Here is a 26,733-nt window from a genome sequence, read left to right on the forward strand (position 1 = left end):
GTTTTATCTCTGAAATATAACTTTGATTCCTAGAAAATATCTCTTTCCTTCTTGCCCATGCATACTTACAGTGTAAGATGCAATTGCACCAGTACTGTAGCTTTCACTGGCTCTCTAGCTAGCACACATGCAGTAAAATTTCGGAGGGGTGCTTCAGCACCTATGCATCTCCCCTAAATCTGCCCTTGCAGCTAGCTACTGTAGGTAGTGAGCCAAAATCATCTATGAAATTTGAAGCATAGAGACAGAAAGATGAGTGCCCATTTGGCATTTCAGTTCATCTTTCTCCATAAAATTCAAATTAAAAATTCAGTAAAATTCCAAAAACAGGAAATGACAACGAGAAGCATTTGGCAGCTATGGAGAAGGTGCATGGGATCTGATTTCATTCCCTTAGTGGTGAAAAGTTTTGGAGTCTGGACACCTTTTGCTTTAAATACTTTATGAACAATTGCTGACTATGCCACCCCCTGTAGTGGTGTTCCTCCTAGACTAACAAGAAAGAACCTGCTAAAGCAACTTTCTGGTGAGTTATGGATTAACCATGCCAAAATGATCCTGAGGTGTTGGACACTTCAGAGTACTGATGTTGATGACAATCCCCTTTTCTCTCAGTTATAGGTTTAGTCTGTAGTAGTAGCAGTAGTAGTTTATAGTATAAGTAGCTAGATATAATGTATGTACCATGTTGTTGTTTTTCATATTTACACATTTCCAAGAAAAAAATAGGAAACACGGAATTTTGGTGACCTACGAAAAAACCTACCCCTCTCCTAGGATTTAGCTATAGCGTGGTACGACGATTTGGAATTCAGAGGTTTCTCCAAGCCTCCAAAGAGAAAATTCGAGATGGTGAAAGTACATGCAGTATGTTAGTGCCTCGAAAAATATTTATGCTGCTCACGGCATACGCGCTCATCATACGCGTATATATACGGATATTGGACGGAGCAGTCATATTAATTTAGCGTGCGTCATTAAAAGAAACCGATTATTACTGTTGTTTATAATGAGCAGGGGCCACCAGGGGCATAAGTGCTAATCCGGTGGCCGATCCGTTTTCGCGTCATTTAGCTTACAGTACTGTATGGCTAAAGCACATGACAAACTGACTAAGGAAGCAGAAGCAGCGACACAATCAATGTGTGACTACCTGAGACTGCGTAAAGTATGGTTTGATGATAAAAAGATTAAGAAATCCAAGGCAGACAAGAAACTGAAGGTTGGTAGCTAGCTAACAAAGTTAGCTACACTATATGTGACCAGATTTGCGAAAAGGTACCTTTTCCACACATTTGACATGCCAGCAAACAAAATGATATAACACTTGAATCCTTATACTGATTAACTTGCTCTTAGTATCAAAGTGTAGCCAGATACTGTAGCTACATTCACCGAACATTTCAAGCAATTATATGCCATGATCAAAACATTATGAAGTTTCAAATTTCAAAAAATAAGTCAAATTTTGTGTGTGAAAAAGGTACCTTTTCGCAAATCCGGTCACATATAGTATATCATAACTAGCTACAGTATAACGAAGAAGTTATAACTTACGTACCACTACTGTAGTTACCCACCAGGACTAGCTATCTGATGAAAATGATAATTGAAACTAGCTATGTATTTGATGAGTTCGCGTACCATGCGTTAGCTACTGAATACTGATAGTTGGAACTATCTAGCTGTGTGGACATAAGGCATGCTTAGCTAGCTATACTGTTGCTAGTCTGTAAAAGTCATCAGTGCACGCAAAAGCTACACTTGTATGTAGTTACACATGCTATTATAGCCATAGCAGGAATGTGAAGTATAGTATTTCAAGCCAATTAAATGTTTAGCATATAACTGTTAATGTTACCCTCCATTGCTGCAAACTTGCCATCCAGGAACAGTAGCTACGTAGATCAAACTCTTAAACCTTTTGCAATTGCTTTTTGAGATTTCTGCAGTGATAAGATTCAGTGGTGAACAGCAATATTATCTACTAACACACAACTATATGTAGCTATAGTTGCCATGGCAATTGTGAGGCATATACATGTCTCAGAGATTTAAAAATCTGAATCCTCTTAACTTGTACCTCGTATTTAAAGCATGCAATAAATGTAATTGTTCTGCAATCTCAAACTATTTAGTCAATAACTATAAATACCACAAAAGCACTGTAGAGTGTATGGCTAACCAAAGTTGAGAATCCAGAAATGCTACAAGCTACTAGGTAGCATTTGTCTTATCATAGAATATCATAAACATACACTATAGTCTTCATACATCTCCCACTTACACAAGACTGACTTACGCTTAGCAGAATGTCCTCCGGCTAGGTAATAACTCATCTGAGGTGTTGATTCCATACTTTGTTCATTAACACTTTGGCAAGTTAATAACTTTACTACTGTTCAGCTAGCCATAAAGTATTGTTTATTGTTTTGGTATGTGTGGGTGCTTATGTATATCACAAGATGAAGAGCCTTTATTTATGGTATACTTGTCATCATAGTGGTCACTTAAACCCTCCATTTTATATTAGTCTATGAGCAGTAGTAAAACAATTGTGTATGTGCTAACATAATGTGCTTATTTTGATTGTTAGAAATGGAGAAAAAGATGGTTAGTATTTAAAAGTGAAAGCATTCCAGAGAATTCCACATTGAAGTATTACAAAACTGAGGAACAATGGATGACATCACCAGAGGACAAGAATGTTATTTGTGAGCCACTAAATGACATGATAATTTTGAGGAGAATTCACTTATCTGGAAAACCTCACATCTTAGCTGTGGTATTCTCATCACATTCACTTTGGCTATCTTTTAAATCACATACCAGTTTGACAATGTGGATGGAAAAATTATCACATATAATACAATCAAGTGAGCAGTAATATTATATGGTATTTCTTTGATCTATTCCTTAATGAATTCAGTTATTTATATAGTACAATAACAAAAATAATGAATTTCACTTATATATTACTAACAATTGCACAAAACAACTTGGTATTTAATTGAATTTCTTGCCTCATGATGGCTTAGTGTAAGGTTCAGTCAAAGCCATAGACATTGTTTAGTTAAGGAGTCTGAAATATTATAAGTCTCTTTAGCTACATGCATCAATTGCAGCTAGTGTAATCTTATGCCTTCATCCCACTAAAGACCTACAAGAATTCTGAGAAGTCTACATAACAGGTATAGTCATAACACACATCATAACATTGAAGACCTGCACTGCATTTGTGTGGATGCAAAAAAATCCCAGATGAGGTAGTAACTTGATCCCTACTACCACTAGTCAACCTGCAATCACCTAGACTAGTCCCTGAGCAAGTACCTAAAAAGCCACAATGCCTACTGGATTCAAATTCTCTCTACACTCAACCTATTGTATAAGCACTTAAGAATATCTTCTTGTATATCTTTGATGAACTACTGTATGATAACCAAATTTGTGACCATGCAGGCCTGCAAAAACAGGGCATATGGGCACAAACCATGTCCTTTCTTACAACTGGTCATATCACAGTACATGGAATAGAATAATTATGTGTTTTCTGTAACTTAGTTTAATGGCTGAACATTTTCTGTAATAATTGCATAAAAAATTATGAATGACGAAAGTTTGAAAAGGTAGACAAATTTTATATGCCCACATGCTCTGATTTCATAGGTTGGTCACACACACATAAATTTTTTACTTATGTAACTTCATTCTAGATACAGTAAAAGTGACTAGCTACAAATCTCATTTAATGAAACTGTAGCTCTAGCATTCATGTACATTCTTGATGTCTGCAACATTATGCTGTCATTAACAACTTAAAATCCTCTATCACTTCTTTTAACATTGAAAGTTTCATAAATTTTACAACTAGGAACTGCCAGTTATCTAGTAGAATGGCAACAGTATATAAATAATAGTTAGACATGCATCAAGAACCAGGGCTCTATGGGATTTAACCCCTGGGCTGTTAAGGACTTGAGGGTATTTTAATCTCATAGAACCCTGGTTCTTGACGTCTAACTTAATATTTATCATTATTGTTACAGTACCTTAACAGTTGTTTGTAAACAAGAAAGGTATCATCAATTAGTAGAAACAAGCCCTCTACACCTCCCTCTAATTCAGCATGGCTGTTACTATCCATTTAAATTCCCATGTGTTGCCAATATTACAGGTACATAATTGCCATGTTTCATATTGCCTCAGAATATGGTCTCTGTAGGACATACACTATGGAATTTAGAGACTATGTTTTCAGCTTATCAAATTTCAGCATCAAACTTGTTGTAGTCTAAGAACAGATTATTTCATTCACGATTTTCAATTTTATAGATTACTACAGTACCTATACCATGATAATAAGTTTTTATATTACTGTATTTCAAAGTAGTTTAGCCAGCAGTAAAGGATAGCTGTTGGTGGACCATCAGTACACTATACAATTATGTAAAATTAATACTACTGTTAAAATAATTTTAGAGTGGGAATAGAGATTGCTGAAAAAAGTAAAGAAACAAGAGTCAAACAAACCAGTATTTTAAACACACAGAGATTTCTATTTGGACTCAATGGATATGGTAGAAAGTAAGGTAGTTTCTCCATAAAATCAGGGGTAGATAAGTACTGAGAATGTTTCTGTATAAATATTTATTTTGAGTCCAAATAGAGACCTCTGTATGTTTAACATGCTGGCTTGTTTAAATCTTGTTTCTTTACTTTTTCAGCGATCTCTATTCCCATGTTTTACTTTTAATTTTTTTCACTAATTTGTTTACTTTTATAATTCATTGATGGATAGCTAACATGATACCGTATAGCCTAAATATTTCGAGGGGGAAATTCTCGCTGATTTCGCAGTATTGAGGGTTATCAGTGAAAATTTTTGCCTTGAAAAATTTAGACCTCCTTATAGTCTATACATTTTGAGAGCGTTTACAAATCCACGAAAATTTTATTTTTTAGCAACATTGGTCAACATCAAAATATTTTCCCCTCTAAATATTTAGGCTATACGGTAATAACATCACACAGAACTAAACATGTATATCAAGTTAGTCATCATGTACAGTAGCTGTTAGTAGTCAGCTAATATCATCAGAGATAGTAAACACCAGTGTGTTGTTTCCTTACTACTGAATGTACTTTGCACTATACAGATTTGACATATCCAATTATTTGCAGTGTATAGCATGCTGTGGTCTGCAATGGTATGGCTTCTGATTTATCATATGCGCATGCACACTTGTGTGGCTATGTGATCACAATAAGTCAAGTACACAGTGGTACACAACAACCTCCCACAACATACCATACCACACACCCACTATACAACTCTTTGGATTGTGCCACCACAGAAGGTTGGTATTGACTCTTGCACAGCATACAATAAGAGACACTACAAAACTGATCAAACTTGAATTATATAGCTACATTACAAATCCGTATGTTTTGTGGAGTGGGGGCTAGCAAAATTATAATAAACTGAACAAAAAAATTTTGAGCTGTCCAGCCCAGAACAACTCAGGAAAAAACCTACAGGCTCACTTTTTTTTTTTGGCCATGTAGGAAAAAACCCAAAATGCTCCACTCCACAGTGTGTGTGCCAGTATAAAGTCAAAATTATGAGTCTCCTTCTCCTACGATCAGTTATCTAACATCTGAGTCAAGGAAAACCAGAAGGGATGGTGGATGGGCCCAACCTGTAACACTCTTGTGGCCTAGAATGAATTATAATATTTCACAACACACTTTTATACCAAGCATCACGTGCTACACATGACACAACCATGACGTATTAACATGGGAGCTTATTTTCTGTCTAATTCATTTCATTCAAACGCCAGAAAATACACATGGTACAAACTTAATATACTGTGGTTAAATATAGGTAATGATATAGGGTTTCCAAATGAACGTGTTAACTTGGATACTTATTAACATATATTAACATGCTGGTTACCATTGCCAAAACTAAGTTATCATTGTAATATGCATTTAAAAATAAATCATGGATGTGAAGAAAGATATTGGAAGGAAAGTTATGTAGATTTTATCTCCAAAAAGTACTCTCATCCTGTGGAAAAAAGAACAAAAAATAAACGATGAACAAAATGGCATACTGTATTTCAGTTATTTTTTAAAAAGTACTTTTATTGGTCCCTTTTGACTTCATATTTTCCAGTGGATCTATACTTCTTCCAAACTAACTTCTAAGGTTTCTTTTGTAGTTGGGGAGCTTCATAAGGTGGTGTTTATAGTATGTTCACGTTGAGCTGAATCCTCAAAAACATTTAATAACTCGTGGATGCAATTACACACGATCTTGAAATTTGGCTCAATTGTAGTACTGCTTGATCCGCTAAAAATATTTCAACATCATTTTGTTCAAATGTTTGACATAATCCAATCAAAATTTTCACAATACATTTCCTATGGGGAAGCCATATAAGTACAGCGTCCATTACGGCCCTTTCCCGAACTTGTAATGGAGCCAAACTGTACATGTCTGTTGTTGACTCCTTTGCTGTTACCAATAATCATCTGGTTGGCTGAAATGTTAACTCTATTGAGAAAAAATCCACTTTTAATTTTTAGCTGTTTTTCAGGATTCAGCTCAACGTGAACATACTATAGGTGTGTGTTCTATGAGGATTTTGGCAAAAAGCATAAGCGATCTCTATTATGAACCACTACCATGGTTCCTGACATACCATGTCAACTTCAGTTGCAACTTTCTGTGTGCTGTAAAACAGTTTTTGTACAGGAGATGCAAGTATAATGCTGTTACACTTTGGATTGTAACTCTTTGTTGAAACTTCCCCCGGGTTTTATCAAATTGATATAATGATATATGCCAGGATCATATGAAACTATATATATATAGAGCCACCAGGTGTATGTTTAGGCATGCAGAGCTCAAACCACAGCTAAGTATATGAATACCTACCTGGGTGTAAGTATATACTCACCTGTGGTTTAAGGAACATGGCACTATAATGCGTTTTATGCCTACTTGCAGACTAATAGCCCATGACAAATGGCAGTACAATTGATCACCCAAGCCTAATGGTCTTACTGCACTGGGTTACCAATCACTCAAGCCAGTGAGAGTCTACCCTCTGGATTCATTTTATAGACACAGATCACGGCTTCGATGATGGATAGTAGCAATTAACATTGCTCTTATATTTGTTGACATGAAATAACAAGTCCTAGGAATATAGCTATATAATATGTAAGTCTCACAATTGATCATCCAATGTCAGTTGCTAGAGGAGACCTACGAACAACTCTACTATGCCAAACTATGGCAAATTATGCATAAGTTTTGTTATTTTATGTGTGTATGGTGTGTTAGTGTTTTGTGTATATAGTGTGCATTAATTTTGAGGCATGCTATATTACTGTATCATCTATTTTAGTGTTTTGTCTTGGGGTTTATTAATAGCAAATATCCTTTGACTTTATAATCAGGGTATATAAGTGCAATACACCTTGTACAGGTAGCTATGGTTCATACAGTATAATGTGTCTATTTTTCGTTTCTTAGAGTGTTATTTGGTCCAGCTAGTTAAGAGCACCAATGAAGCAATCAAGCCAGCTACTTATTTGCTGCAAGTTCACTCAGATAAGATCACTGGATACAGGACTGCTCATAATAATTTAAAAGAAACTGCTTGGAGCTGGGATATATCTACATTTTATGCTTATCGAGTACACAAACTATCAGTGACAGAAATTGAGATAATAATTGGAAAGTTAGTTATGTGCTCACTATTGTTTGCAAAATTCAAAACAAATTTTAGTACTGCAAATCTAACTAATAGCATTGTCACACTCATTCAAATTAGCAATGTTCATTCTTTGACAAATTGCTTTGCTTACATCACTTCTCAGTTGTCAGGAGGAGCTGTAAAATAAACACAATACTTACAGTATTTGTAATCAATTTTGATAAAATCTGAGTCTAGTTCTTTGCAACTCGTAATACCTTATCTAATCAATAGCGGCAGTGTTAGAGAACTACCATTCTTGATTATAATATGCTTGTAACAGTCAATACATTGCTGTTGGACAAGTACCATGCATATTATTTTTCTAGCTTCTTTTCAGCTCATAGTCTATATTCACAGATAGAATGCAGGCAAGGATGATCAAATGAACGTTGTAAATCACCTTCAATATGTTTTTTTCCTCGTACTGAGAAGGGAAACTATTCGTACAGTGAAGCTTCCTGCCTTGCCTGCCTGCCATGCCTTCCTACCTTGCCTGTCTGCCCGCCCACCCACCCACCCACCCGCCCACTCGCCTGCCTGCCTTGCCTCGCCTGCCTGCCTTGCCTTGCCTCGCCTGCCTGCCTGCCTGCCTGCCTGCCTGCCTGCCTGCCTGCCTGCCTGCCTGCTCGCCTGCCTGCCTCGCCTGCCTGCCTGCCTCGCCTGCCTGCCTTGCCTGCCTGCCCGCCCACCCACCTGCCTGATTCCTTTAGGGAAGAGTGTCATTGGCTAAGGCTACAGGGTTGATTTTTTCACTGTCAGACATCACTAATAAGCCTGACAGGTGCCTTCTGCAGTATGCACGATATGTGCTGGCCTATCTTTGTCCTCCTTTCTATCCCATTTCTTCTAGCTGAAAGAGCAATGTGTTGATTTGTGGTATCTAGAATGTGATGGCTTCCTTACATTTGTAACAAAAAGCATTTGTATAGTGACTGGATTGAATGCAGAGGCACTTCTCGTCATGTTCTTCATTTATAATACTGTGTAGCAGGTTGAACAAAACTTAAAACTAAATATAATGGCTGCTTCACTCTTTGGTAATTGATAGTTGGGATTCGTTCAGACAAAAAAAAACATTAAAATTAATATGACACCATTCTTTCATTTGATGTGATATGTTTATTATTTATTTATTTAAAACTTTATGGTGTAAACACACCAAAGGCCTGAAGGTAATATGCACCAACAGCCTTGTACATTACCCTATGTTACTTATTTACATATTTATTTACATACATACATACATACGTACAGTTGCTAAGGAGAGTTTAGATTGAAGGTGGGTGGCTGTAACTGATAAATTCTTGAGAAAGAAGTTAAGTAACATGTACAGTTGCTCTTATCGTCAAAGTTAATAACTTAATGATCATGTGCTGGTTTTCCATCCATAATTGTTACAAAAAGTAAACAATCAAGTAGAAAGAGTTTAAATTTTGATAAGCATAAAACAAGGGAGTCTGCCTACACCTGCAGATATACGTATATATATACTAGTGGACATTATGATACCTAATAGAGACTAAATGTCCATTAGTACATTGTATATCCTCAGGTGTAGGTGACATCTTTTGTTTTGCTACTTTTAATGCATATGATCCCCATTAAGTTTTCCTTCCACTTACTGTATATATATATATACCATGATCACGTGAAACTTCAAAGGCGCCGCTAGTTGTATATAGGGCATATACACCCCAAACCCACAGGTGAGTATATATAATATATATATATACCTACCTGAGGAAGTAACGTGACACATTACTGTGTCACTATTATGGATTGATAGCCCGACGTGGGCAGGCGAACGATGCCCACACTAACATGACTAATCACCCAGATGACTCAGGCTAATAGCCTTTGTCGCACTAGGCGATCAATCACCCCAGCCAGTAAGAGTGCAACCACTGGATTCAATTTATACCCATACCCTGCGATTTCGATGATGGGTGGCAGCAAGGAACATTGCTCCTACATTTCTTGATATGAACGGACAAGTCCTGGGGATATACGGAAATATGCTTACTAAGTCCCACAATCAATTTGGTTCTTCATTGTGCGCTGAATTGCGAGAGAAACACTACCAGTGTGTCTACCATGCCAAACTATGGCGAATTAAGTGTAAATATATACTTTAAGTTGGGTTGTGTGCATATGGGTTTTTAGTAAGTAATGTAGTACGGATTGATTTACTATAATGGTATATATCATATGAACCATGGCTCACTTTGGTGTATTGCACTTATATACACCCCTCCTCCTCAGACATCGGAAGTTTACTATTGATAAACGCCTCGGCTCCGCCTTGGCATTTATCAACAGTAAACTTCCTCTGACTTCAGACTCAGGGTGTATATAAGTGCAATACACCTCGTAGCCATGGTTTATATATTACATATATATATATATATATATATATTTTATAAGTGAATAACATTCTTTTAGAGAATCTGTTCTCAGTGGACATTTCCATTTCATTGGACCAGATTTAGAAAATCTTTGCAAGTGTATTATGGAAAGCACTGTCAATCAAGACGATGATGAGCCACATCAATATGGTTAGTAGCTTATAGTACCTTAGTAGCTTAATTGTGTACATGTGAATGGCATAATCGTGAGCATAATAGATGCCTGAAAGCATTGAGCATAATGCTAGTATAATAGACAGAATACTTGTGCCATACTATAAATCCTTGCTTGTCAAAATACATATCACAGAAAAAGAGCAATAATTGTACTCTAATAGTGCAGTCAATAACCCTAATAGAACAATCAGACAGCTGACTGTTCTATTAGAGTATGTAGATTTTTCTCCGGACAAAGATTTACGGTCTCTACTTCAGTCATTTATTATATAGTGCTCATTTATAAGTAAAACATAGGAACTGAGGCATGCAGAGCATATTATTTTGAGCATAATAGGCAAACTTTTTGAGCACTACTCAAAAATATAATAGGTAAAACATAATCGGCTGGTCTCTATATTTTATTGATGTGGTGTGTACACATTAACCAATGCATGATGGATGGGAAACAAGTGTAGGGAAAAATTAAGCTAGTGAGTGCTTAAACAAGGGACATGATATACACATTATACTGTAGCAATCATCATGACCAAAGAAATTTGAACTTCAGGCATTTTCTTCTGCACTAATTGCTTGAAATAAATTTTCCTTGCAGTTGTTGTATTAACTGGACACCTAATTGTTAGAAATGGCACAACATAAAGCTGTTACGGTAACACAACTTTCTTATTAGATATCACTTGTGTTAGTATATGTATATAGAATCTCTGAGTCAGATTTCATTAGCAGTAAGCCAGTAATGGAGCAGTTTCCTGTAAATCGTACAGTATAAAGAGTGTTTGTATAAACTATGTATGTTTATAAAATAGTTATGTAGTATTTCATTAATTTCTAGACACTGTGCTTGGGGAAAAATTAGCTGCTCGTAGAAATTCTCACCTGTCTGTACAACCTAACCCAAGTTACAAGTCAATATCACACTCACCAAGCCTATCTTGTACCAGTGATTCGGGCTCTGATAATGCATTTGTGAATGACAGTGATGACCCTTATCAAACACCATTAGATGCAAAGAAATTGGTACCATCACCGCGACCAAGTGACTATGAAGTGCCTAGATCGACAACATACACTTATCTAGAACATGAACGTAAAGAGGAAGGACATGATGAATATGACTATATTGATATGTAACTTGTACTGTATTCATATTGTAATGAAGTGCTCTTATAGTAATACTGTATATAGTTGTTGTTAATATACTTAGAGTACTATAATTGTGATGGCATATTATTTAGTGACCCAAGAGTGGCTAGGCACAAACTGTGCTATAGACCATGTGCAATCTCAGATGTGATTACACCAAAAGTTACTACAGCTTCAGATTTCTGAAGAGGCCCTGGGAGGCCCCACGAAGGCCCCCCTGAATACCTGTTTAAAAGATCGATATACTCTAATAAGTTTAGAGCAGTCGGATTTAGATACTCTAATAGAGTAGTCATAATACTCTTCTGAGGAACAGTGTAGCAAGCTTGTAAATAAGGAGATATGGTTGGTGAAGGGTAGCTACTGTCATTGTCAGCATGTAACGACTTCTTTATTTTGGTCTTGGGTGAAGTTGTGATTCAGAATGAAACCCTCCTTGCCCTTGGGGCCTCACTTTAACTCTTTGCCCTGGGCCCCTTAATTTCTCTGGGCTACTCAGCCCATCGTTTTCAGTTGCCAGCAACCCCATGCAATATATACATAATATATATATTATTACACTACTGATAACCTTTGTTACACTAGTACAGTATCAATATGTAGCTAGTTACAGTGTACACCTAGCTATAGTGCTACACTCATTTGGCAACTACATAATAATAACATGGTCAGATCAAGGTTGTTTGCTAGCGAAAGGGATATATGTTTCACCCCTGATTAAGAGTCAGCTGGGTGCATGCCAAAAGCACTCATCATCTCTAGTACACTACCTCACAGTGAATTGGTTAAGTCTACTTTTAGATGACTGCAAGTGCAAGCTAGCCTAATGTATAGGGAACTTTGCAGAAAGACATAGGAAGAGCTACATTTGTAGCAACTGTGAGGCAAACAGATCAGGCTAAATATTCATGATATGCTATTTATTATCTATCATGGCATGGCAGCGGGATTCCATCAATATCACTAGCAAAGAAGTGACAAAAGTAGCTACTGATTCTAAATACTTGGACAGCTGATGATGTCTTGTGGTAGCAGATTAAATCGCTGATTAAATCGCTGATTAAATTCTGGTATTGTTCTTTCAAAAATGAGTATTTTGTAGATGTCTATTGAAGTTTGGTGGTGGAGAAACTTATGATCATGGCTGGATCTTGTGAAAGTTATAAGTGACTATAAGGTTTGCTACACTTGCCATGCATTCAGGGGCGTAGCCAGGATTTTTTGAAGGGGGGTTCCAGCACCAGCATTGAGTTACTAGAAGCAGGGGTCTGGGGGCACAGCCCCTAGCTGCTGAGAGACTTTCAATATTTTAATGAATCAAAACTCAGCAAATTGCTATATATTATGCAAAAAGTACACTAATTATGATGCATTAAGTGCCCCTGGGATGAAGGTAGTACTAGATAAAGTCACCTAGTGGAAACAGACAGCATAACACATAGAGACACATATAGTAATCTGTAAGTGATGGTTATATCTCACTGTGGTATAGGAGCCATGAATCCACTGATACAAATGACAATCAAAACAATATAACTATACAAATATGCATAGCAAGAATTCATTTTGCATAACACAAGTGATAAATTACTTGAGCTCTATATCTTTAAACACTGCACACCAAAGCTATAGCAGTATAAGGTCATGCTAAGTTTTGTATTTAATGTTGGAATGTCTGAAAAACTTCATATGGACATGGATATTTACAGGCATGTTCTATTAGAGTACACCTGACTGCTCTATTAGAGTATATACGTGACTGCTCTATTAGAGTATATCGATCTTTTTAACAAGTTTTGAAGAGGGCTCATGTTATCTCTGTAAATCCTTCCCTGAGAGATGAATGTAAGTTTTATCAATTGTGGTGCTGTGCCATTACACTATATTGCTCACTCATTTTGTCCTGCCATACTAAATGGTGTGTTAGGATCCTGCTTGCAGAAGTCTAAACTTTACAGGGGGGGGGGGGGGGGGGGGGGGGGTCCTGAACCCCCCGGAACCCCCCCTCCCTACGCCCCTGCATGCATAGCAATATTTTGGCGGTAACAAAACTTTTACAGATGCTATATAGCTATATCATACTGTCAAGAACTAGCTAGTGCATGATAAAGCAGATTATGAGAAGAGAGCTTCACTCAACTGACTCAAGTAGAACAGCAAGTACATGGATAATTAGCGGAGTTGAGAATGTAATATCCCTCAGAATTCTGATGGCATGTTTACTTGATCAAGAACTTTGTGAACTGAAACATAGCAATCATCCTGTTTTATAGTTGTACAAATGATGTGCTTTATTGCGTATTAATGTGCAGGGCCGCCCACAGGGGGGGGGGGAAACTGGGGCAGTTTGCCCCGGGCCCCAGCCTGAAAGGGGCCCCAGGAGGCCCCATGAAGGGCCACCTGAATACTTGTTTAAAAGATCGATATGTGACCGGATTTCATATAACAAGGCTTCCACACACACAAAATCAAACTTACGATTTTACCAGAAATGGATTGCTGGTCTAATATACTATCATATTTCACACTGTACTTCCTTCAGCACTGGCAAGTCTGGTTTCTGTAGCAGCTTTATTCCGACCCTGTCAAAGCCACGAGTGTGAGATTGGCACCATTAAATGGCCATGGCTTTGTGATAATGGTGTGTAGTGAGCTGGGACTTCACAGAGAGCTCGCCAATAGTGTTCTCAGTCAATTTGGAGCAATTTGAGGGCCATGGAGAGCCCAAACTTGGCCTCTGGACTCCAATCGTCTTCTTACTCCATTTTATACCCGTATATTAAGACCACCGCAATTTGGAGCAATTTGAGGGCCATGAAGGGCCATGGAGAGCCCAAACTTGGCCTCTGGACTCCAATCGTCTTCTTACTCCATTTTATACCCGTATATTAAGACCACTGTCCACCCCCACCCTCCCACCCTATTACTACCACCTGTGATATTATTACCCGCGAAAAAAGCTGCCCAAAACAGGGCAAATTTTGGGTATCAGAAATGTATACACCCACTCAGTGATAGCTAGTGAACAGATGAACAATTGGTGCAAATTTTGTTTGCACAGCTGTAGGCACTGGGAAGTTATTACACAATGATTCCTTAAAATCGCCATATCTCCTAACAAAGCTTTGTGCGTCGAAGCCTTGTTTTGTCAAATTCAGTCACATATACTCTAATAGAGCAGTCAGATCTAAATACTCTAATAGAGCAGTCACAGTATTCTTCAGAGGAGCAGTGTAGCAAGCTTATAGATAAGGAAATATGGTTGGTGCTGGGTAGTTATTGTCACTACCAGCAGGTTGTGACTTTTTTTTTTTTTTTTTTTTTTTTGGTCTTCACCTTACAACTTGGGTGAAGGGCCCCACTTTAACTCTTTGCCCTAGGCCCCTTAATTTCTCTGGGCGGCCCTGTTAATGTGATATGGTATACCATATTGTGGGTAGTAAATACAACACAGAAGCGAGGCATCGCTAGCTATATTACAAGTGTACTAAAAGCAGATGCACAATATAGAAAACTGATGTTGATTTCAACTACAGGATTTTCCATGCTGTATGTATTTCACAGTGTTGAAATGTACATTTCTTCACTGCCTCATTCCCAACACCATTTTAGATGCAGTAAATCTTTCTCTATTCTCTGCAGGTAAGTCCAACGAAATCCATGAAATTTTTTTAATTAATATGAAATGTGGCTGAAATGACACATTTTATGCTCATTTTATACTCATGTGCTACAAGCTGACATGGAACTTTTTAGTTGCCCAGTGAGTGTTACAGCTAGTAGTGGTGGTAGTGTAATTGTAGTAGTATAGTTAATTTTGCTTTTTGTGTTTGCTAGCTATTAAAAAAATATTTATAAATTTCAAATTCTCAAAAAAATTTATAAAGAAATAAAAAATCAGATCGCTCCATTTCAAATTGATTGTGTAATGCGTACATTTCAGACTGAGATTTGCAGCACTGATTTCCCTGCTCTCAGTGTCTAGTCAGTTTTGTAATTATAATTTTAGCGTAGTTATAAGTAAACTTGTAGTTTAGTTTGGTAGCTAGTTGTTGTTTCCATTACCTTTGTCCCTATTCCTGTTGTTCCAAGAATCCTGCATCTAACTATTTTAACCACTTGTAACTTAAATAAATTATGTAGATGTTAGTGTATAGTTATTATTTAATGTATGTTAGGCTATCAGTGTAGGTCACTGGTAGACCCTCAGAATTACTATTCTGTAAAGCATTTTTATTTTCATTATCAATGTTATTAGGCCACTCCAAATAAATTCTCTGTTTCCCGTCCTGGACTCTGGCATATTTGCATGCGGGCGGGTGGTCCATTTCCATCATTTCATTATAAGATTGGCTAGCTTTTCAAGCCATTATTTGCCTGGCACAGCCAAAAAGACTGCATAAAAGCATGTTTAAAATTGTTTCTTCCTTTGTAAGTTGCAAAAATAACACAAACGTGAAGTTTGTGCTGACTTGATAGCACTGCTGGCACGTGAGCTGACACTGTTTCAAGATAGGTTTTACTGAGCCTAACAGTATGCAAGAATAACCGGAAAATAATGGAAGAATACGGAATAATGGAATATTTAGAGCAGGCAGTAACCAGATGCAGGCGGTGGACGAATTTATTTGGAGTGGCCTTATTATATTTTTGTTTGTTTACATCTCTCACAAAAAAAGATTCGCAGCTCACGGTTAATTACATCCGGTGACTTTTCCGCTTAAAATTGTTGCGAAAGCGGCCATACAAGTACAATTCTGTTGGGTTCGTTTTAATATAAACGTCATCCAATAAACATTCCAGAGCTCAAACGTTTTGTACAGAGTTTCACCAGACCCTCTTTTCGAGAGAGTCGGTCGCCGCGAGACTAGACTGACTATTTACGGAAGTGATTGTGTAACTACAGTACTATAACGTCAGGTGATCCCTATTCATCTGGTCCCCGGGTACTGTACAATGGCGGATCCAGGATGGGGCATTTGGGGCAAATGCCCCCCCCCCCCCCCAGAAATTGCATACAAGATCGAGATACTCTAATAGAGCAGTCAATTACTCTAATAAAGCAGTCACAATGTTCATGAGGCAGTGTAGCTTACCTATGAAGCTATAAATAGGATTTTATTTTACGTGATATAGTTGGTAAGGATAACTAGCTATTATTGTCGTGACCTTTTTTTTTTTTTTTTTTGGTCTTCAACTGGTTTTCAGCAAGTTTTTTTGGTCTTCAACTGTTTTTCAGAATGGTGCCCCCCCCTCTTTCCAAACTCTGAATCCGCCCCTGCTGTAGATTGCGTGACCGTTGTCAAAAAAATTTTAAGGTCAATGTTATCAAGTGCAAAGTAACCAATCGAAAGCCATTAATAGACTCGGTTTTAAACTAAGTTGCAGCCATCTATCTGATTCACAGCTACCCATGCCTATATCAGTAGATCCGAGGTGGCGAATTGTTTGGCAAAACATCATGTTTAATAGCAAAGCCTGCTGAAGAAGCCGGTAGTAGCTACGTATGCTATTCATCAGTGAAAGAACCGTCCATCGCAACCTCGAGTCTATTGAATAAGATACAGGCATGAGTAACTACTTGCATGTGAATCGGATAGACTGGCTGTAACTTAATTTTAAACTCAGTCTATAATGGCTTTCGATTGGTTACTTTTCACGTGATATCAGCGGCGGAGGAAGTAGTTGATATGAGGGGGGGGCTCCGCTGAGCTGACCCAGACTTATTTCTATAGTTTGGTAAGGTGAGACCAAAAAAAAAAAAAAAAAGGTCACGACCAACTGACAAGAGCTTTCCACCTCACCAGCTACCATTTCTAGCTGATAAACTACATAAAAATCCTTACATAGCTCGCTACACACTGACTACTTTATTAGAGTGACTGCTCTATTAGAGTATCTCGATCTTTATCACGGTTTTCAGCCCCACTCCAAGAAAGATAATTTCGGTGTGATATCATTCTGAGGGGGAGCTTTAGCCCCCTAGCCTCCCCTTTCCGCCGCCTATGCGTGATATCATTCAGACCTAAAAAACTTATTGACAACGGTCACGCAATCGGCGATAATAAAACCCGAGTATAAGCCCCTATGTTTAGTTTAGCTCAAGTTTGAAATTAGTATAGACCTTGGACGGCTGAGTGAGCAGGTAGCTGAAGCATGGCCAAAGCATTTGATACAGAAAAACTCAAGCCTAATGGAGATACCCAAACTTTGTGCGACTACGTGAGACTTATCAAAGTTTGGTTTGACGATCAAAAAGTAAAGAAATCTAAAGCAGACAGGAAGCTGAAGGTTAGCACCTTAACTTTCATACCTGGTCCTGTTTGCGGTCACATGTTGCCGGCGAGGACTCACATAGAGTCCTCGCATAAAGTACATGTATAATTTTTTGTACGTATTTCGTCATGCTTCTCTCACGATTTCTCTCGTATGATCTCTCAACCTCAGGCCTAGCTATTTCTTTGCTTCTCGACACAACTTGCAGGCTGTGTTAGATCAATGTCAGTATGACCAGCCTTTTCAAGTTAGTAAACATCCAAGGGAAAGCTCCTCTTACAGATCTCTCTCACTCATCTGAAACCAGTACTGGGTGGCTAAAGGCTATCCATAAGTTTCCCCTATGGCTAAGAATTTCCTTATTTCCATTGTCTGTATGTGCCTTTCCACTACTGACCATTGTGGTAACCATCAATCTTCTTCATTGCCCTTTTCTTATATGCACATCCATCAAAATGATACACTTGTTATGATTGTCTATCCCAGAGTCATCCGTGGGGTTCTGAAGAAACAACTTGTTTCTTAATGATAACTCTTGCCCTGATAATTATTACCCAGGTATTTTTTTTTTTGCATGGCTGTCCTGCATACTCCAGAATTTCAGTTTGCAGCACTACTGAGGTTTTACATATTTCTTCCTCCTCTTCATGTGCTTGAGTACATGTAGCTGCTGCAGCTGTGGAGTGGGCAAAGGATGAAAGACATCAAGATGTTGTAGAAGAAGCAGATACTGATTTCCCTTTTCTTGCTTCATAGTTTTGAAACTAATTTAGTTTTAAGTAACAGTACATAGAGTAGCTTGTAGGTGTATTGTGATAACTGATGTAGTTTGTTTCAACATCACACTTGATACAAGCAATACAGTGGAACCTGTGTAAATGGTCACAGGTCCCAGGGATGATGTAAAATATTGTTATGGACTGGACTGTGGACTGGACTATGTACTGAAGACTAACTATAGCTAATAAAAATGTTTGAGTTCTTAGCAATGTGTATACTGATAAAAGCTGAAACAAGCACCAAATCCCACTGTGTGGTGCAGCTAAGAGATAGCCAAGTTAGGAACTGGACTAAGTGACAAATCATCCAAACAAATTCTGCAATGTTTCAATGCATCAAAATGTAACAGCAAATTCTGTGGACTGGAAATGGCCTGAATGTTATAGTGTCTAGCCTGGAGCCCATAACTACCACGTAGTCAGTCTTACAAATTGAGGTACAAAATGACTGAATTTGTCAGGCACATGTAAACCAGGTGTACAAAGGCCAGCTGTGGGCACATGCCTGGTTGCTGTGCATTATGCACTGTAGCAATACACAGTAGCTACTGGATGCAGACATGGAACAAACTGCATACTATCGAATGGTGTGTCAGCAATGTTTTGAAGTTTAATAAAAATAATATTATCCCTTTTGTGGTTTTGTATGCTCTTGAGTGCTTTTATTTAAACTGATAAGCCCAATCTACAAGTATAAGCTCAATTACTCCATACAATGTATAAAGAAGTCAACTGTTAGTATGGTAAGTTTCAAGTGGGTATCTTTCAAAGCGTCGCTGTCACGGCTGAAAATGAAAATTGTTGACTAGTCTGGTGCCACCAACCCAATCCTAGACATTTACAAGCACCCTAAAAAATAGGTAGGATATGTAAATAGGTGAAACAGGATCTTTTATACTCAGTCCATACCATAGTCCAGTCCATGGTCCAGTCCATAATCCACGGTCAATATTTTACACCATCCCAATATTTTCTGTACAAATGTATGCATTGTGGTCTAGTCTGTCTAGTGGTTATAGCTGCCACCCAAGAATTTACCATAACTTCAGCTCTCATTTTAGCAGTTGTTGTCTTATTTGGAACAATTAATGGCTTGTTCACTCAATAATCTGGCACTGCACCAGTCAACAGCATTGTCTCATCCTGCCTTTTAATGAATACTATATAAACTGTCTAGGCTCATTCCTTAAAAGTATTCAATGGCCATTAGCAATATTCATAACAAGCTAATAATTATCATGGTTAGTGTAATCCCTATTTAGATCCCTCTACTTGTATAACACAATGACTAGAAGGAAGAGCTATAGTGGTGAGTTATAGCCCAAGTCAGGATTTGCGATAGTCATTCATTGTTGGCACACCATTAATCAACACATGTGCTTGAATCACCATAAAGGCAAACCACAATCTTTTAGCATTAGCTACAAAACTGTAGCTATACTGCTTATACAGTTGTAGTATATGTACAGAAGCTAATTGCAATAGACCCTTTTATTAACTAGATGTTAGCTTAGACTGGCTAGCTATCTCAGTAACTACTATGCACTAGACAGCATCTGCTTGGAAGCACATCCACAGTGAGAAATAAATATGAAATTGTTACTATGTTTAGACTCCTATTGTAGTAGCTATCAGAAATAAAAAGCCTAGATGTGCATTTTGTCAAGCATATAATATGTGGATTTTGTTTTTAGAATTGGCAAAAAGGATGGATAGTTATAACAACTGAAAACATTCCAGAAAATTCTACACTGAAATACTACAAAACTGAGGAACAATGGCTGACTTCATCAAAAAGCAAAAACATCATTTGTGAGCCACTAAATGACATGATATTTTTAAGGAAAATTAATCTACCTGGGAGACCTTACATCTTAGCTCTAGTATTCTCATCACATTCACTTTGGCTATCCTTTAAGTCATATACCAGTATGACAATGTGGATGGAAAAATTATCACATATAACAAGTAAGTATACATTGCTACAGTAATGCCTGTATATTATGTAGCTTATTGCAACATCAGAAAGAGAAAGCAGCCTAAGGCAGGAAGCAGTTTTCAATCATCTCTATGACACCATATAAGGCTATATCTATAAAAATCATCTACAATACATGTGGGCACTTGAAACCTTACTATGTTTATTATGATATCATGCCCTATAGCTAGACAGAGGAAACAGCTGCTCTCTGTCTTTGAAGTTATAACTGTTATAGTATCATTGCATGTTGGCTACAATTCAAATGTCTTTTTGACAAATGTAAGTGTGGAATATAGCTCTGCTCTTCCCAAAATCTGATGTACCTGTAATAAAAAGTACAATTTATATTAAGTTTATCAGCTTTTTTCCCTTCCTTAGAGCGTTATTTGGTGCAGCTGGTTAAGAGCACCAACGAAGCAATCAAGCCAGCTACATATTTGTTACAAGTTCATTCAGACAAGATCAATGGATACAGAACTGCTCATAATGATTTAGAAGATGTTGCTTGGAGTTGGGATATATATGCATTTTATGCTTACCGAGTGCACAAACGGTTTATAACAGAAGTTGAGATCATTATTGGAAGGTTAGTTGGTTATGTAGCTAACTGGGTATAGCCAGGAGCTTATAAGCTCATTCGCTTATGAGTTCCTGGTATAGCTGATGGAATTTACGAATCTATTTCAAGGAAAGTGATTGAACATTGAAACATCAAATTGAAAACAACTTACTGAACCTTAAAGGAATGTTTCCTTGATAGGATTAACAGATTTCCTCTTACACTATGTACTTACAGAAAATTTTTGGTTACCTGAAATGGTGTTCTAAACCACTAAACTGAAGCCACTGAAGCCACAAAATATGCTGTAACTATAATGTAGTTCTCATTCACTGAAGATTCAGTTATTGTTCATGTTCAAAAGAATGAACCAGATATAAGTGCATCCAATATTGCAAATTAATCAATCACACCTTATACTTGAGGAAGGATTATAGTACCAAATGTACTGCATGTTTTATACCAAGCAAAGGTTCTGCTGTAAAGAACACACAGGAGTTGCTGTACAGCAAGTGCATCACATTTCAAATTGCTAAATCAACCAAACTAATATTACCTTTTTATGACTAGAAAGAAATTGACACAAATTTACAGCAACTCATTCTTCCTTGCACTTTCATTTTTCAAGCTACAGTAGCTACTGGCATGCAAGTAATCACAAAAGAAAAATATCTTATATATAGTTGTACAGTAGTTGTTCCATCTGTTTTAAGGGAAGCATAATTATTAAGTGTTATGCAAACACATACAATGCTGTTGTGTTCCAGCAAATGTTGGTCAATGATTGTGCTTGAAGAATCATTCTATATCAATTTCCTTCAAGTATGTATGTACACTATGTAGATTAATGGATCTTGAGAGAACATGAAATTGAAGTATATTTTAACCCCTTTGTGCATGTGAAGAGACAAATACAGTATAACTGTTATTCAGGAAGAAGTCTGTGGTCTGTGGTGTGCTTGTGTAGTTGGCTACTGTCACATAGACATAGTTACTAGTTTAGTTAGCAGGAAACAGCCAATTTTTAAAGTATACTGTGCACTTTTTGGCTTCTTGTATAGAGTGCCAATGTATTTGACATCATTTTTGATTAGCTGCTAATCTGACGGGTATGTTTTGACAGCAGTGATAGGTTTTTTCAGAGGCTTCCGAAACCAAAAAGTGCACAGTATACTTTAGAAAATTGGCTATTTCCAGCTAACTAAACTAGTAACTATGTCTACGTGACAGTAGCCAACTAAACAAGCACACCACAGATCACAGACTTCTTCCTGAATAACAGTTATACTGTATATTTGTCTCTTCACATGCACAAAGGGGTTAACATGTACTTCAATTTCATGTTCTCTCAAGGTCCATTAATCTACATAGTGTACATACTTGAAGAAAATTGATACAGAATGATTCTTCAAGCACAATCATTGACCAAAATTTGCCGGAACACGACAGCATTGTATGCGTTTGAACTAGAACCACTACTGACATTAATCGATTGTTGTTGGACCACTAATAAAGTTAATATGCAATGCTATCGATGACCTGTTAAGCTACTAGCAAATTGGCCTCTAGAGAGTTCAGCTACAAACAGGTCAACATGTATTTATGACATGACATCATTTGTGTACCAGTTGTGAGATAAGAGCTCTTTTGTGAGGTAGATCATTGAAGTGTTTACATTGTGCATAAATGATTTCATATGTGAGTAATTGTTTATACTGCTGTATATAAATTAAGTACCCACAGAAGCCATAAACTGAATTGCATATTAACTTGGTTGCTTAACATTCTTGTAACAATGAATGTGACCACGAATAGACTCTAAATGACACTACTGTAAACAGGAAAAGTTTTGCTGGGTGAACGCTTCATGCTTAAGGCTTACCATAGATTATATATCTTAGGTATATATTATCTATGGGCTTACTAAGATGATTTACATTAAAACTTGTGCAGTATAGCTTAATTTTTTAGATAACACATGGTAAAATGTGCATACTTAGTAAAATCATTCTGATTTAGTGGAAAAACTTTCATAGTTTGCTTTGAAGCCACACAAAAACACAAAACTGCCAAACAAAACTTTCCCCATTAATTTTATGGTATCTCTAGGAAAACCTGTAGGTATGCTCCTGTTCACTTGGACTTGCTTTATCTAAATAGAAATCAAAGACTTGGGTAGAAAGTTATTATGTAGCCATACATAATACACCTAACTGTCCATTGGAAAACCATGATTTGGCTTCTTTGGAATATTCACAGTACCATATGGTCAAACCAGATGTCCAATAGCCATGGATGGAAGAATAGCCCATTTTCAATAAGGCTAAAGTATGCAGTACACTTTTTAGAGTTCTTTTACTGGGCGCCTTAAATTAACCAGAAAGCCTGTTTTCCATATGCTCAATGTATTTTGACATCAATTTTATTAGTTGTTTATCTGTATAGTGAGAGTTTCAGAAGCTTCTGGAACCACTCTATTAATTGGTCCCAGTTGAATAGCGCTGGAACCACTAATGAAGGTAATATGCAGTGATATAAATGACCTCTCAATTATGACATCAATTGTGCGCAAATTGTCTTTAGGAGTTAAAACAGCTAAAAGAAGAGCTCTTTGTGAGGTAGGCACTTTGTGGTGAAGTTTTAAAATGATTTTTGGCCTTGTAGTCATTAGCAAGTGCTATATTGCTTTGCCATCTAAGCAAACCTATGATTCATGTCTGATAGCATTGATAGTGGTGTTTCCCTTAATTTAACCATTAAGTCTTGAAGTTTAATGGCTGTAATTGATGTTTTCTTTGTACTACTGTTTCTGGTAGGATTCCTTACTATCCTAGTCTTTGTCTTCTCTGCTTTCTAGAATGCATACACAAATGATGTCATCTGTGAACAATTATTTCTACTGCTGCATGTTTTCATCATGCTTTATAATATGAACTACCAACATGGACTGTTTTAAAGAGCACTCTAAAAGTTGATAAAGCACCTTCTATACATACCAATATGCCACAGTAATATGTGTAGAAAGAGAAGGCTAAAGTACACTGTTGCCATGGTTTTGCATTTAATTATTAGAAGGCACCCCACAGAAGCCATAAACATAATTGCACACCTTGGTTGCTTATTGACAATGGACTATATTAACTACAAGACAGTTTTGGTACCCATTTGTGTGAATTTTCATGGGCTTCTTTATGGTGCAAACTTGGCTTATTGCATTAGTGAGTTATTGGTAATTCAAGCATGTAAATACTACAGAACTTTTTGCAGTACAGTGTATAATTTCATGGTTATGTACTTTGTCAGGATTTTCATGTTTTAAATTTCATTACTTGATTGAAAGATTTTGTTTTCGACCCCTGTTGCTATGCCTATGTGTACAACAATACGTATTATGTATCATAATAGTAACAATTACTGTAGGTACATACATAAGGTACGTACATAGGATTGTCAATAACAACAATGTTATATTATATAGTGATTCTGACCTGGATGGACATTTCCATTTTATTGGCCCAGAATTAGAGTGTCTTTGCAAGCGCATAGTGGATAGTGCTACTAGTCAAGACAGTATTGAGCCATGTCAAAAAGGTTAGCTAGGTGTACAGTATCATGTTTTTAATCACTATTATGTGTTTTTGATGACACATGCTTAGTTGATGTCACAGCTAGTATACATACACTGTACATAGAGCATGGAAAACATACAGTAATTAGGTATTATATGCATTTACAAAGTGATGTGTTTGTGCATACATGAGTGTGCGTACACCTTCACTAAATTGTTGTAGCATATTTGATTTATTTGATAGATACATTACTTCACTCGAATCAGGATGCAATGAATACAATAGGAAGCCACCTTTCAATAGACTCCAATCCATGTTATATGGCACCGTCACGTTCACCTAGTCCATTCTACAGTTGTTCAGATTCTGATGATGGCTACGTTAATGATGATGATGATGCAGATCTAACACTTTTGAAGAAAGTGGTGCCGTTCTTCAAAGAAAATGAGTATATCGAATCAAGATCATCATATCTAGAACATGATTATGAATATATGGACAGTGAAGATGATGAATATGATGATGATATTTACACATAGTGTATGCTTGACTTAATACTTAGTTGGGTTGTTGCTATTACGTTGAATTATTTGGTAATATGCATAAGAAACATGTCAGAGTTCAGTTACAAACAAGTCACCCAGTAGAGAGATCAGCTAGAAGCAAGTCACTACTCTCCACTGTTACAGTAATTCAATAGTGTGCAAATAATTTGTGTGCCGTCATAATGTACAGTAATGCATTGTAAAAAACTGCAATTGCACAAATCCGTTGACACTTGCCTAGAAAAAAAATTAATCGTCAAGCCACCAATGGTCTCTGCATAGAATATTGTCTGCTTTCAACAAAGTTTTGATGTCAATTGCAAGTTCAAGACTTTTATTGCATTTACAGGATTTTAGTAGGGTTCTCACCAGTCCGTAGTGTGATAGTAGAAATCCTTTTGAAGCAATGATTGCTACTTAAGTACACGGAAGTTGAGTATATATCTACGTGTATGTATAATTCATATATATATTTACTCTAAGCATGCACATATCGTATAATATATATAACAGAACTTCCAGAGTACTTACAAACTGATGCTACAAGCATCTGCATTATAGTCCATTCTGCCATACAGTGGTTACAGCAGTGAGAGCATTAATGAGGAAAGAATTGATTAATATTGGACAGCTTGCTTTATAGTTGTTTAATATATAAGACATTCAATAGTGTTGACTATCTAAATAATATCCTGGGCAGCCATGTATGGATAAGAAGTTACTACTGGAAGTACAGGTGTTTAAAAATGATGAGTATTAATAGAATGGCTTGTCAAGTAATTGGAAATACTCTAGCTATCTTTTAAGAAAGGTCTGGAGAAGCATGAACCTGAAGACTGACTTGAATTCCTTGATGCCAGGTGTGAATAGGCACCTGTAAAGGTGAAGGATTCCTATTGCATAAGAACTGTTTTTCTCATTTTACATTTAGATACATAGATTCCCAGAAAAGTATTTTTGGACTAGAAGTTATAGTTTGTAAAATTGTTGATATATTCAGACAGTGAGTCACTATTAAAACTGAAAGCTCTAAGAGGCGGCCAACAAAGTGTGGTTAGTAGATTTCTCAATGAAGTAGCTTCCCTGATGGAGCATGAAGTTAAAAGCTTAAAACACTTTATAACACCTAGCAGGGAAAATGTGTATATTGCAAGATATAGACAGGGCCGCCCAGAGAAATTAAGGGGCCCAGGGCAAAGAGTTAAAATGGGGCCCTTCACCCAAGTTGTAAGGTGAAGACCAAAAAAAAAAAAAAAAAAAAAGGTCACAACCTGCTGGCAATGACAATAACTACCCATCACCAACCATATCTCCTTATCTATAAGCTTGCTACACTGCTCCTCTGAAGAATACTTGACTGCTCTATTAGAGTATTTAGATCTGACTGCTCTATTAGAGTATATCGATCTTTTAAACAGGTATTCAGGGGGCCCTTTCAGGCTGAGGCCCGGGGCAAAATGCCCCAGTTGCCCCCCCCCCCCCCCCCCTGTGGGCGGCCCTGGATATAGATGACAAAAT

General features: G+C 37.1%; 2 protein-coding genes across 3 annotated transcripts; both read left to right on the plus strand.

Annotated features, from left to right (window-relative positions):
- The first annotated feature begins 982 nt into the window (after window positions 1-982).
- On the plus strand, window positions 983-11,558 carry LOC136249990 (uncharacterized). Of its 2 annotated transcripts, none has more exons than XM_066042137.1 (5): window positions 983-1,222; window positions 2,597-2,876; window positions 7,553-7,760; window positions 10,221-10,333; window positions 11,196-11,558. In XM_066042137.1, exons 1-5 carry the CDS (start codon window positions 1,088-1,090, stop codon window positions 11,492-11,494), a joined length of 1,035 nt encoding a protein of 344 aa, XP_065898209.1. In that variant the 5' UTR covers window positions 983-1,087; the 3' UTR covers window positions 11,495-11,558. The 2 variants fall into 2 exon arrangements, with proteins under 2 accessions (XP_065898209.1, XP_065898219.1); XM_066042147.1 differs by having other exon boundaries at window positions 11,367-11,558.
- A 6,016-nt stretch (window positions 11,559-17,574) lies between these two features.
- Window positions 17,575-25,460, plus strand: LOC136263613 (uncharacterized). The gene is made up of 5 exons (XM_066058241.1): window positions 17,575-17,797; window positions 20,256-20,529; window positions 20,921-21,128; window positions 24,580-24,692; window positions 24,914-25,460. Exons 1-5 carry the CDS (start codon window positions 17,663-17,665, stop codon window positions 25,207-25,209), a joined length of 1,026 nt encoding a protein of 341 aa, XP_065914313.1. The 5' UTR covers window positions 17,575-17,662; the 3' UTR covers window positions 25,210-25,460.
- Window positions 25,461-26,733: the final 1,273 nt, after the last annotated feature.

Source organism: Dysidea avara, chromosome 1 (assembly GCF_963678975.1).
Source record: "Dysidea avara chromosome 1, odDysAvar1.4, whole genome shotgun sequence".
Classification (NCBI taxonomy): Eukaryota; Metazoa; Porifera; class Demospongiae; order Dictyoceratida; family Dysideidae; genus Dysidea; species Dysidea avara.

What these genes read in the sequence shown, in the direction of transcription:
- LOC136249990 (XM_066042137.1), top strand. Translation starts at nt 1,088, where the DNA reads ATGGCTAAAGCACATGACAAACTGACTAAGGAAGCAGAAGCAGCGACA. An exon ending in AGGCAGACAAGAAACTGAAG is followed by an intron (nt 1,223 to 2,596) that starts GTTGGTAGCTAG and finishes TTTGATTGTTAG; the next exon opens with AAATGGAGAAAAAGATGGTT. An exon ending in ATCACATATAATACAATCAA is followed by an intron (nt 2,877 to 7,552) that starts GTGAGCAGTAAT and finishes TTCGTTTCTTAG; the next exon opens with AGTGTTATTTGGTCCAGCTA.
- LOC136263613 (XM_066058241.1), top strand. Translation starts at nt 17,663, where the DNA reads ATGGCCAAAGCATTTGATACAGAAAAACTCAAGCCTAATGGAGATACC. An exon ending in AAAATTATCACATATAACAA is followed by an intron (nt 20,530 to 20,920) that starts GTAAGTATACAT and finishes TCCCTTCCTTAG; the next exon opens with AGCGTTATTTGGTGCAGCTG. An exon ending in GTTGAGATCATTATTGGAAG is followed by an intron (nt 21,129 to 24,579) that starts GTTAGTTGGTTA and finishes TATATTATATAG; the next exon opens with TGATTCTGACCTGGATGGAC.